The sequence below is a fragment of the Erinaceus europaeus genome, chromosome 11, assembly GCF_950295315.1.
Source record: "Erinaceus europaeus chromosome 11, mEriEur2.1, whole genome shotgun sequence".
Lineage (NCBI taxonomy): Eukaryota > Metazoa > Chordata > Mammalia > Eulipotyphla > Erinaceidae > Erinaceus > Erinaceus europaeus.
Window position 1 is genome coordinate 15,047,320 of NC_080172.1, and position 13,054 is coordinate 15,060,373.

The 13,054-nt window shown below is 41.3% G+C and overlaps 1 protein-coding gene across 1 annotated transcript in view; it reads left to right on the top strand.

The window, feature by feature from the left end:
• Positions 1-13,054, top strand: part of ADGRV1 (adhesion G protein-coupled receptor V1) — a 561,037-nt gene that overhangs the window by 103,691 nt on the left and 444,292 nt on the right. The window contains exons 28-30 of the mRNA XM_016186350.2: positions 2,755-3,364; positions 7,346-7,561; positions 11,997-12,212. Of these exons, the coding sequence (XP_016041836.2) occupies positions 2,755-3,364; positions 7,346-7,561; positions 11,997-12,212 (1,042 nt within the window). The remainder of the gene's footprint in view (positions 1-2,754; positions 3,365-7,345; positions 7,562-11,996; positions 12,213-13,054) is intronic.

Consider the following 13,054-nt stretch of genomic DNA (forward strand, 5'->3'; position numbering starts at 1 on the left):
CACACACCAGAGCACTGCTCAGCTCTGGCTTATGGTGCTGTGGGGGATTAATCCTGAAACTTTGGGTCTTCAGTCATGAAAGTCTGTTTGTATAACCATTATGCTATCTATACTTTTTTTTGTGTTGATTTAATAATGATCGACAGAATGGGAGGATAAGAGGGGTACAATTTCACACAATTCCCACCACCAGAGCAGCTAAGATTTTACACAAAAAATGAACAAAGTCACTCGGACATATCTTTCCTCATCTTTTTTAAATACACATTTGCAATTTTTTTATTTATTATTGGACAGAGGCAGAGAGAAGTTGAGAGGGAGACAGACACCTGCAGCTCTACTTCAGTAATTGTGAAATTTTTTCCTATTGCAGGTGGGGATCAGTGGCTTGAACCTAGATTGTTGCACACTGTAGGGTGTGTGCTTAAGCAGGTGTGCCACCTCATGGCCCCATTTTCTGTACTTTTACTGAGACTTCAGTAAACTGTTGTGGAATGACTTAAATTACTTTAGTAAGGATCACCACTCAAACAAAAAAATAAATAAATTAAGGGAAAGGATCAAAGTTTCTAGGGCTGTGGCTGTGGCTTGGGCATCGCTGCTGTAGGCTCACTTTCTCACAAAGAAAGTGACAAAGGTAGGAAGGAACACCACAGCACTAAAACTTTCTTGAAATCTGGATCACATGTGTGACAAGACAGGTGAGCTATCTCACTGTGTGTGTGTGTGTGTGTGTGTGTGTGTGTGTGTGTGTGTGTGTTCATTTTCCACTTCCAGAGCACTGCTTAGAACTAGTTCTGGTGGTGTGAGGGATTCTACTTGGGGTCTCTGAAACTCAGATGTGAAAGACTGTTGCATAACCCTCTGACTCAGAATTAAGTTCAGTAGGTTTTGTAAAATTCCCATTGCAGATTTTATTTTGAGCTTACATTTGTATTTTAAATAGGAAGAAAAGTATTTGTTGGGTCTTATTTTAAGTATACTTTTAGAGATATTAATTTTGTAAACATTTATTTATTCCCTTCTCTTGCCCTTGTTTTATTGTTATAGTTATTATGGTTGTTGTTATTGACATCGTTGTTGTTGGATAGGACAGAGAGCAAAATGGAGGGAGGGGAAGACAGAGGGGGAGAGAAAGATAGACACCTGCAGACCTGCTTCACTGCTAATGATGAAAGGAAATGTGTTATTTTTTAAATGAGTTGTTGGGACTAGGAGCTAGCTTACCTGGTAGGTGTGCTCTGCCAGGTGGAAAGCCCTGAGTTCTACTCCTGCCATATGCAAATACTATAACATGGGAGAAATTTCATGAAGGGTGGGGTCGGGCTGTGGTGTGTCTCTCCTCTGCTCTCTCTCTTTCTCTCTTTACATTTGATAAAAGGAAAGGATGAAGAAGTCGGGCGGTAGCGCAGCGGGTTAAGCGCAGGTGGCGCAAAGCACAAGGACCGGCATAAGGACCCCGGTTCGAACCCCGGCTCCCCACCTGCAGGGGAGTCGCTTCACAGGTGGTGAAGCAGGTCTGCAGGTGTCTGTCTTTCTCTCCCCCTCTCTGTCTTCGGCTCTTCTCTCCATTTCTCTCTGTCCTGTCCAACAACAACGACATGAATAACAACAACAATAACTACAACAACAATAAAAAACAAACAAGGGCAACAAAAGAAAACATAAATATTAAAACAAAGAGAAAGAATGAGGGGCTGGGCGGTGGCGCACCTGGTTAAGCCTACAGCACATAGTACCATGTGCAAGACCTGAGTTCGAGCTCCCACTTCCCACCTGCAGCAGGGTGCTTCCCAAGTAGTGAGACAGCTTTTCAGGTGTCTGTTTTTCTCTCTCCCTCTCTCTCACCTTCCCCTCTCAATTTCTCCCGGTTGAATACAATAAAAAGTTAAAAATGGCTGCTGAGAGCAGTGGTTCATAGTGCCACGCAAAATACATACATATATAGTGGCCAGGAGTTTTAAAATCCAGTTTACATAACACCCCCCCCCCCCGTCACCAATACAAACAAAAGCTTATGGCTTAACTTTCAGAAGAACATCACACAACGTTCTTTATAGTTACATACATAGTATAGTTTCAGTAAATGTAAAAGCTTTCAGATATGCTGAAGTGTAATAAATTGTTAATTATATTTGTTTAATGAGCAGTACATACTATAATTGAAGAAAATATACAACTCTAGTGGGGACTAAATAAATTTAGTTAATTGTAGTTTTATGTAAGAATTATCTTTAAAAAAGACTTATTAACAGAGAGAGAGAGAGACAAAGAGGGAGGGAGTGAGAGAGAAAGAGAACACTGGAGTATCACTCTATCATATTTGATACCAGGGCTCAAACTCAGGACTTCATGATCTCAATTGGAGGTCTACTCACTGTGCCACTTCCTGGTTCATTCAACAATTACTCTATAAAGTAGGGCTCTGTTGGGGTCTTCAGGGATGGGCTGCATATGATTCCTGCCTTCAGGAAACTTACATTATTTCAGACAATTTATATGAAACAAAATTAAAATGTGGGGGCCAATGCTTCATGAGTGGTGAAGAAGGGCTGCAGGTATCTCTCTCTCTCTCTCTCTCCTCTCTTTTCCTGTCCCCTCTCAATCTCTCTCTGTCTCTATCCAATAGTAAATAAATAAAAATATTAAAAGAAATAAAAAGTGCTGCCACACTACGATGTGAATTTGTAAAAAGCATGGTCAGTGTTGTTAGTTGCTTTTATAATATACTGTAACATGTCATATCTTACATAGATTGTGAGAACTCATGGAGACCTGTCTCAAGTGACTTTGCTTTGGAGTATAGACTCTGATCCTGGTGGCGATCTTGCCTTTACCTCTGGCAATGTTACCTTTGAGATTGGACAGAAATATGCTAACATCACTGTGGAAATATTGCCGGATGAAGATCCAGAATTGGATAAAGCTTTCTCTGTATCAATCCTTGGCGTCTCCAGTGGTTCATTGGGAATTCATACTAATGCCACAATAATAATCTTAGCTAGTGACGATCCTTATGGGGTCTTCATATTTTCTGAAGAAAACAGACCCATTCAAGTCGAGGAAACAACCCAGAACATTACACTGTCATTAAGAAGGTTAAAAGGCTTAATGGGAAAAGTTAAAGTTGCATATACAACCCTGGATGATATGGAAAAACCACCGTATTTTCCACCTAATTTAGCCAGAGCAACTCAAGGAAGAGATTATAGGTCAGCTTCAGGATTTGCTTTTTTTGAAGCTAATCAGAGTGAGGCAACAGTAACTCTCTCAATATTGGATGATGATGAACCAGAAAAGTCAGAGTCTGTGTTTATTCAGCTATTCAACTCTACCTTGATAGAGAAACTACAGGATCGCCCAAGTAAGTAACCATTCATTTGTTGTTATTTCTATAGGTAAGGATCTAAAAAAATAGTAAATTAAGAATTAGATGTGGAAGGGCCAGGTGGTGGTGCACCTGGTTGAGCGCACATGTTACAGTGTGCAAGGATCTGGGTTCAAGCCCCTGGTCCCCACCTGCAGAGGGAAAGCTTTGCGAGTGTTGAAGCCGGTCTGCAGGTGTCTCTGTCTCTCTCCCTCTCTGTCACTCCCTTCCTTCTCAACTTCTGACTGTCTGTATCCAATAATGATAATAAAAAAGAACTAGGTATGGTAGACAATTCTCTACAGAGAGTAAACTCTATCTTTGAAAAGCATAATTTACAAAGATTTATCTGTATGACAAGTGGAAGTGGGGCACTTGTTTTAAAAGTCCCCTGCATTTCTAGATTAACCTTTAAAATCTTTTTGTAATTCATGAGTAATTGACCTGTAGCATTAGTGTTCTGTCACAAATGAGGAATCTCTGTAAATTCTTGTGTTGCCTTGAAAGTTGAGAAGAGACTGGGTGATGGCACACTTGGTTGAGCTCACACATTACCGTGCGTAAGGACCTGGGTTCATGCCCTTGCACCCACCTGCGGGGGGAATGCTTCATGAATGGTGAAGCAGTGCTGCAGGTGTCTTTCTCTTTTTTCTTTCTCTTCCTCTTTCTCTTTTCCTTTCCCTTTCTCTATCTCCTCTCTCAATTTTTCTCTGTCCTATCAAATCTAAGCAAAGTAGGATAAAACAAAGTATTAAAAATCTTAAAAATGGTTGGGGATATGAGAATGGAGAGTGACTCCCCTTGAGAAGAACACCAGTTGCTCTAGTACTTTTAGTTGGAAAGTACCAGTTGCACCCTAGGGTACTAGCTCAGTAATACTTGCAGTTGTGGCTCTGATAGCAGTAATTGTGTTATAACTTGTTCCACTATATAGAAATCAGCTGTTAGACATAATCTCATTTCCCCAATAGAGATGGAGAGGCAGAGGCAGAGAGAGGGGAAGAAACCATAGCACTGAGGCTTCCTTCAGTGCAGTGGAGGCTGGAATCAAACTTGGGTTGTGCCATGCTTGAGCCTGTGGGTCATGCACATGGGAAGAGAGGTGTACTGTGCGTGTTTGTTATCTATATATTATGTCAATTATTTTATATATGGTTATAATTTGTTTGCACCTGACAAATTGGCACACTATTCCAAGTAAGCTATTTTGGAGGCCCAAATTAAAATTCTTATTTATTTATCTTACTAGTCACCTAGGTCATTGCTGGGGCTTGGTCCTGCCACCTTGGTCATTGCTGGGGCATTGTTCCTGGTGGCCATTTTTTCCCCTTCTTGATAGAGACAGAAAAGTTGAGAGGAAGGTTGAGAGAAAGGTACATTTTCAGCATCCACCTTGTAGTGGGGACTGAGGGCTTGAACCCTGGTCTTAGCATATAGTAATGTGTGTGCCACCACCTAGATCCTAACCTCATCTTTTTTTTTTTAAACTCAACTTAATTTTTTTGCTAATATAGACATATTACACAGTTTCATAAAATACTGGATATTAAAATTAACACAGTGTTTGGCACATGATAAGCAGGTAATCAGATATTAAGGAAATGCTGTGTGCAGAGTATCAGTGTGCTGTGGGATGAGAGTAACAGTTGCCAAGTATTTCACGTTTGTTCTGTTCCTACCGCTACAATAGGCTTAAGTTACGATGTGGTTTATCTAATAATTCAGTGCACACATGTGAAATGTTGAATTATGTTTCAGGCAAAAAAAAAAATCAATGTAGAACTCACTCATAGGAACTCTGTTATCTTAGAAGATGCTGACCAGCACCTCAGTAAAGACATAGGAAGGGAGCTGTGGATAGATGCTGGCTTTATATCTGCAGTTGTCTATAGGAAGCATGAGTAAGAGGCAAACTCTTACTCTTCACCTGCAAATTAAGAATAGCATTACCGGGAGTCAGGTGGTAGCGCAGCGGGATAAGCGCACATGAAGCACAAGAACCGGCTCAAGGATCCCGGTTTAAGCCCCCAGCTCCCCACCTGCAGGGGAGTCGCTTCACAGGTGGTGAAGCAGGTCTGCAGGTGTCTATCTTTCTCTCCCCCTCTCTGTCTTCCCAACTACTAGACCACTGGATCTATATCCTTGATTAAGTAGTGCCACTGTTTTTTAGGTTTACGTGTGTAAATGTATCAAATTTATTCACCGTCATACTATTATTTTCCTCCAGGGTTTATTGCTGGGCTCGGTGCCTGCACCATGAATCCACTGCTCCTGGAGGCCATTTCCCCCCTTTTTGTTGCCCTTGTTGTAGCCTCGTTGTGGTTATTATTATTGCCATTGTTGATGTTGTTCGTTGTTGGATAGGACAGAGAGAAATGGAGAGAGGAGGGGAAGACAGAGAGGGGGAGAGAAAGACAGACACCTGCAGACCTGCTCCACCGCCTGTGAAGTGACTCCCCTGCAGGTGGGGAGCCGGGGGCTCCAACCGGGATCCTTATGCCAGTCCCTGCGCTTTGTGCCACATGTGCTTAACCCACTGTGCCACCGCCCCACTGTCATGCTTTTTAAAACATTTTTTTAAAATTTTATTTTATTTATTTATTTTCCCTTTTGTTGCTCTTGCTGTCTTTTTATTGTTGTTGTAGTTATTATTGTTGTTGTTATTGATGTCATCATTGGATAGGACAGAGAGAAATGGAGAGAGGAAGGGAAGACAGAGAGGGGGAGAGAAAGACAGACACCTGCAGACCTGCTTCACCGCCTGTGAAGCGACTCCCCTGCAGGTGGGGAGCCGGGGGTTTGAACCGGGACCCTTAGGCCGGTCCTTGTTCTTTGCGCCACATGCGCTTAACCCGCTGTGCTACCGCCTGACTCCCTTTAAAACATTTTAAAAAAATTATTACTTTTATTTATTTATTGGATAGAGACAGCCAGAAACCAAGAGGGAATGGGGAGATAGAGAGAGAGAAAGACAGAGAGACAGCTGCAACACTGCTTCACCACTCGCAAAGCTTTTCCCCCGGGGCTTCAACCTGGGTCCTTGAGCATTGTAACATGCACTCAACCAGGTGTGCCACCACCTGGCCCCTGTCTTATACTTCTATATACTATAATTTCTAGGTAAATTCTAAATATAAGCTCAGAATTGTTTATCTCTCCTTAGAGTTTGTGGATGCTTGGCTTGTGTTAAAAGACCAGGCTGTAATATTGTTTTGCCAAAGGTACTTGTTGAAATTTAACTTAAAGAAATATCAGGGAGAAGTTGTAGGAAGACTTTCATGCTTTTAAAATAAGTTTTGCTCTCTATAAAATTAGTCAGAAATGAGAAGAGAGGCTGCACAGTGTGGAGTATACTCTATTATGGTAGTATTGAAGTAGCATGAAAACTGGGTTTTTTTCTGGATGAGCCAGAAGATGACTGTTAATCAGGATGGAGTAGGGAGGAAGAGGTTTGTGAGGGAAGATGGTGAAACAGTCAGAGGCAATAATTAATGAGAGTATGATTTGCAGCTGGTTTTTGAAGGCTCAGAACTAAATTACTTCTGCTCAGTTTTGTAACGGAATTTTTTTTTTTCTCCTAGTAACATGAAAGGGAGCCTAACTGTAGGTTCTGTCCTTATTCTAACAACATGTAAAGTCATGATTAGGTACACTCTAAGCATTTTTTCCCTTTTGACAGATTTTCAATATTTACTCAATTATCGCTCTAGGGCAACTCTTTCTTTGTTAAGGATTCTGTAACAAATCTTGCTAAAGTTACAAGAGAGTAGGGAATTTCTGTTCAATTTGTTTTGCATACCCAATGCCTAGTTTAGTATTGGTCCACAGTAATAAATACTTTCCATGGATCTAAATAGTAGAGAGAAGACAACAAATAATGATCCCATTGGGTTGATGGAAAGTTGCAAAAGTGACTTATGAATGACTTTTTGTCAATTCTTAGAGTTTTCACATATTAACTTCTCTTCTGTGTTGCAGTTTCAAATTCCCCACGTCTTGGGCCGAAGGTAGACACTATTGCTCATCTGATTATTACTTCCAACGATGGTGCTTTTGGGATTCTTCAGCTCTCAGCTCCAGTTGTTCGAGTGGCAGAAAATCATGTTGGACCCATTATCAATGTGACTAGAACAGGAGGAGCATTTGCAGATGTTTCTGTGAAGTTTAAAGCGGGTCCAATTACTGCAGTCGCCGGTGAGAAAAAGTCATCTTAGCGGCAGTGAAGTGTTTGAGAGGGACAATGTTTCCTTGATTAACAGAACTACTCAAAGATGTAATGAGAAAACCAACCAAAAGTGAATAATACTATGGCATCTCGTTGAAAAATCATCTTATTGGGAATAATGATTTACAGGACAGTTGTTGACATATAGGCCCAAGTTCTTCTTTCCCTGTGATACTTATCTACATATTGCTCCCACTCCTACCTTAAGTGCGTGTTAAATATTGTGTACTGGGTGTCCAGTGCCCTCTCTACCCTGTTCTATCTTCCCTCCCCCAGAGTTACTTGCTTTGCTGTAGTACAACACTCAGTTCGATTTTCATCCTGTTTTTCCCCTTTCTTTTCTTGTTTTTAAAGTTTCACTTATAACTGAGAACATCTGGTATTCATCTTTATCCATCTGGTTTGTCTTACTTAACATAAGTCCTTCAATTTCCATTTAAGATGAGGCATGGGGGCCAGGTGGTGGCGCAGTGGGTTAAGCGCAGGTGGCGCAAAGTGCAAGGACCGGCGTAGGGACCCCCGTTCAGGCCTCCTGGCTTGCTACCTGCAGGGGAGTCGCTTCACAGGTAGTGAAGCAGGTCTGCAGGTGTCTGTCTTTCTCTCCCCTTTTCTGTCTTCTCCTCCTCTCACCATTTCTCTCTGTCCTACCCAACAACAATGACAACAGTAATATTAACAACAAAAACAACAACGATAGACAACAAAGGCAATAAAAGGGAAAAAATGGCCTCCAGGAGTAGTGGATTCGTAGTGCAGGCACCGAGCCCCAGCAATAATCCTGGAGGCAAAAAAAAAAGAAAAAGATGAGGCATATCAGATAATCTCATCATTTTTTAACAGCTGGGTACTAGTCCATTGTGTATATATAACAGTTTTCTTAGCCACTGCAAAGAAAAAAAGTAAAGATAAACGAATAGAACTGTTATCACAGTGAAAGCCTCTGAACAGCAAAAGACAAACAAAAAAATAAAAGCCCATCGCTAAAACATAAGGGTCCTTCTGGCATTTTTTTTTTTTAAAGCATGGGTCTAGAGAACTTATTTCTCAACCAAGTACTAACCAGGCCTGACCCTGCTTAGCTTCCGAGATCAGAGGAGATCGGGTGTGTTCAGGGTGGTATAGCCGTAGACAGTACTTACCTCTTTATTTGTAAACTATAGACAAAATTGTCAACGGATTTAGAAGCTATGGTGAGCAAAATGTGCTCAGGTTGATGAAAAATAAACTCAGCCAGGCTAGTGAGATATCTGTCCTGAGAGGGTCCCTGCTATCCCAGGTGTGTGACGCAGATTTGAGACCCCTGATAGAGCCATCTTTTAATTTGTGAGACTATAAGTTAATAGTGCATATTAACACCAGTCCCACCACCAAAGATCTGTGTCTCTCCCCCTCACCCACCCACGCCACAGTGAAGCTATACATTTACCCTCACCCTCTATCCAGAGATTTTTACTTTGGTGCCATAGTCCAAACTCAGATTTTTTTTTCTTATTTACTTTTATTAGAGATTTATATTGATTTACAAAATTGTAAGGTAATAGGGGTATAATTCCATATAGTTCCCACCACTAGAGTTCTGTGTCCTGTTGCCTCCACTGGAAACTACAGTAGTCCTCCCAAGGTCACCAGTATGGGCTGATTCTATAGCTATCTATCAATCTGTCTGTCTGTCTATATACCTGTATATACATTTCCCTTTTTTTCAGTGGTCCTGCCTTCACTTCCTAACTTACCCCTATACCTATTATTACTTCCAAGTGTCTGTCTTTCCTTTTCTCTCTCAGATAAGCAAAACCATGTCTGGTGTCCTAGATTTTCTAGATTTGTTTCCCTTTCATTGGTGCCATAAAAACAAGATTCCTGGTAACTAATGCTTCACATCCTGGTGGAATGGGAGTATAGAGTTCTCTGGTTTACTTTCCCTATCATCTTCCCTCTGGGTGTATGGACCAAAATTCTTTTTGGGGTGGGTGTAGAAGATGGGAGTTCTGTCTTTGTTTCTCTATTGGACATGGGCATTGGCTGGTCAGTGCATACCTCTGGCCTGCCTCTGTCTTTCCATAGTGGGATAGGGCTCTGGAGAGGTGAGGTCCCAGTAGGCATTGGTGAGGTTGTCTGCCCAGAGAAGTCAAGGTGGAATCATGGTAGCATCTGTAACTTGGTGTCTGAAAGGCAGTCAGATATAAAACAGGATAAAATGGGGGGCCGGGCGGTAGCGCAGTGGGTTAAGCACACGTGGCGCAAAGCACAAGGACTGGTGTGAGGATCCCGGTTCGAGCCCCCGGCTCCCCCATCTACAGGGGAGTCGTTTCAAAGGCAATGAAGCAGATCTGCAGTTGTCTTTCTCTCCCCCTCTCTGTCTTCCCCTTCTCCATTTCTCTCTGTCGTATCCAACAACAACAACAACATCAACAACAATAATAATAACCACAACAAGGCTAACATATTAATAATATTAAAATGTTAATAATATTAACAACTGCAATGATAGACATGGGCAACAAAAGGAAAAAAATGGCCTCCAGGAGCAGTGGATTCATAGTGCAGGCACCGAGCCCCAGAAATAACCCTGGAGGCCAAAAAAACAAAACAAAACAGGACAAAATGTTTAATATGCAAAAACCATAAAAGTAGGAATAAAGCAGAGAAGAGTAGTGATATTAAGGTGGAAGGAAGAAAGGAAGTCTATCTTAGGATGGTTCCTAGGAGCCTATATCTTAGTAATTTTTGCTCGAACTTAATAGTTAACGTAGATATGGACTAGAAATACTATTTGGGAGGATGGTGTCAGAGTTGAGAATAGAACTAGGAAGTAGGATTAGGGCAGTGAGTTGCTTGCAAACTTTAAGAATATATATAAATGCAATTAACTGTTTTTAACCTGGGGTCCATATCCATTCATGTTTAGCACAGGAGCCTGTACAAATTCTGAGTCCCTGTTAGACTGAGCTCACAATCCATTGTCACAGTTGGGAACTTTCTGGGCTGCACTCACTTCAGAAATAGTCTTCCTTCAGTAGCAGAGTAGGATGACCCAGTCTCCCTTTGGAATGGGGAATCCCTACCATTGCTAGTTTATAGTGAGAGTACTGTCCTGAAGAAACCCACAGAAGAGCATATGATGACCTTCCCAATGGTAGAGAGAGGGATCTATTAAAAGTCTAGGCCCCATGATCACAGAATGTGAGCTCAGATCTACAGGGATGCAGAGGTCACATAGGCTCCTAAGCTGAATATGGGCCCCAGGTCACATCAAATTGATGGGGTTTACAGTCAACAATATTTATACCCCTTTCCCATATTTGGGAGCTACTCTCTTCCCTGATCCAGCATTCTGGTCCTTTTTCCAGCCATGACATCTTCTCCCCAGACAATAACTTTGGTCCACCTGCATATTAGATGTCAGGCTCAGGAAAAAAACAAACAAACAAAAAACACTAGTATAGTCATAGGCCCTTTGGAATATACCTAAAATAGGCCTACTAACTATGTACAAAATGGAGAACCCCCAAATCTTCATCTGCACTAATCCAGCCTTTAGGTTCATGATTAATCAACAATTTGTTTGGCTTTATATATTAGCTCTTCTTTCAACCACTAGGTTCCAGGTGCTACCGTGATGCCAACCAGACTTCCCTGGACAGACAACCCCAACAATGTGTCCTGGAGTCCTGCTTCCCTAGATCCCTGCCCCACTAGGGAAAGAGAGAGACAGGCTGGGAGTATGGATCAACCTGCCAATGCCCATGTTCAGCGGGACAGAAGCCAGATCTTCCACCTTCTGTACCCCATAATAACCATGGGTCCATACTCCCTGAGAGTTAAAGAATAGGAAAGATATCAAGGGAGGGGCTGGGATAGGGAGTTCTGGTTGTGGGAATTGTGTGGAGTTGTACCCCTCTTATCCTATGGTTCTTTTCAGTGTTTCCTTTTTATAAATAAAAATTATATATAAAAAAATTTAAAAAGTCTAGGTCCATTGTATGAGATAAGGACTTTGATGCTGTTCTACATTCTGAAAGTAGTCTGTATTTTTGTAGATAAATTATCATCTGTAGTAATGAATGATTAATATCTATTTCTATATCTAACTATATTTTATATAGATAACATTATATATATTAACATTATGTATAGATAATTTTTTAAATGAAGGAATGAATTTGAGTATCCCTACAAAGAGATTTTCATTATTTCTTGATATTAAACCAGCTTTTCCCCCCTGGTAACAGAGAGAATATCTTGTTAAGAACTAATGTGCTCAAAAAAGGTCATTCTAGTTTTCAGTAGGAAAAAAAAAGGTCATTTTGTGTAATCCAAGAGCTCCCTATGTAGTAGTATTGCTCAGTAGATATATTGTTTATTATATTTGGAATGTCAGCCTTTTGCTTTGTGCCTTTTTAGGTGAAGACTATAGTATAGCTTCTTCAGATGTGGTCTTGCTGGAGGGGGAAAGCAATAAAGCTGTACCAGTTTATATCATTAATGACATCTACCCTGAGCTGGAAGAATCTTTTCTAGTGCAACTACTAAATGAAACAACAGGAGGCGCCCAATTAGGTGCTTTAACAGAAGCAGTCATTGTTATTGAGGCCTCTGATGATCCCTATGGATTATTTGGTAACCAAACTATTACTTATTTGTGTAAATGATACATTTCTTTACTTTTAGTGACTGAGAATTTATTTAATCGCTTCCTCTTAATAATGTTCTTATTGACTTACAGAACTTCTGTGTACAGTCCCTAGTAATGGTTAATAGCTATGAGAGAGAAAAAGAAATAACTCTTACATCATAAATAGGGAAGCCACAAACTCTTGGGCAACAGAGATGACTCACCAAGTAGAGTGCACACCTCACCTTGTGAGGGTTCGAGCCCCTAGCACCGGATTGGATCCTGATGCATGCATGATGTCTCCTTTCTTTCTCACTTTTTTAAAAATGGTGATTTCACAATTCTCTCTCTCTCTCTCTCTCTCTCTCTCTTTCTTTCTTTCTTTTTTTTATTATGGATAGAGACAAAGTGAGAGGGGAGAAGTGAGAGGGTAGGAGGAGGGAGAGACAGAGAGACACCTGTAGTCCTGCTTCACCACTCATGAAGCTTCTCCCCTGCAGGTGGGGACCAGGGGCTTGAACCCAGGTCCTTGCACACTGTGGTGTGTGCACTTAACCAGGTGTGACACTGCCTGGCCCCTCTTTCTCACTCTTTGTATGTATTTGAATTAAAAAAAAAACAGGGTCAGGCGGTAGTGCACTGGGTTGAGCACATATAGTACAAAGTGCAAGGACCTGCACAAGGACCCCTTTCAATTTCTCTCTGTTCTATCCAAAAAATATGAAAAGAAAATGACCACTAGGAGCAGTGGATTTGTAGTGCAGACAATGAGTCCCAGCCATAACCCAGGAAGCAGGCAAGCAAACAAACAAAAAACCAGGAAAACAAAGCAAACCAAAACAGAGCC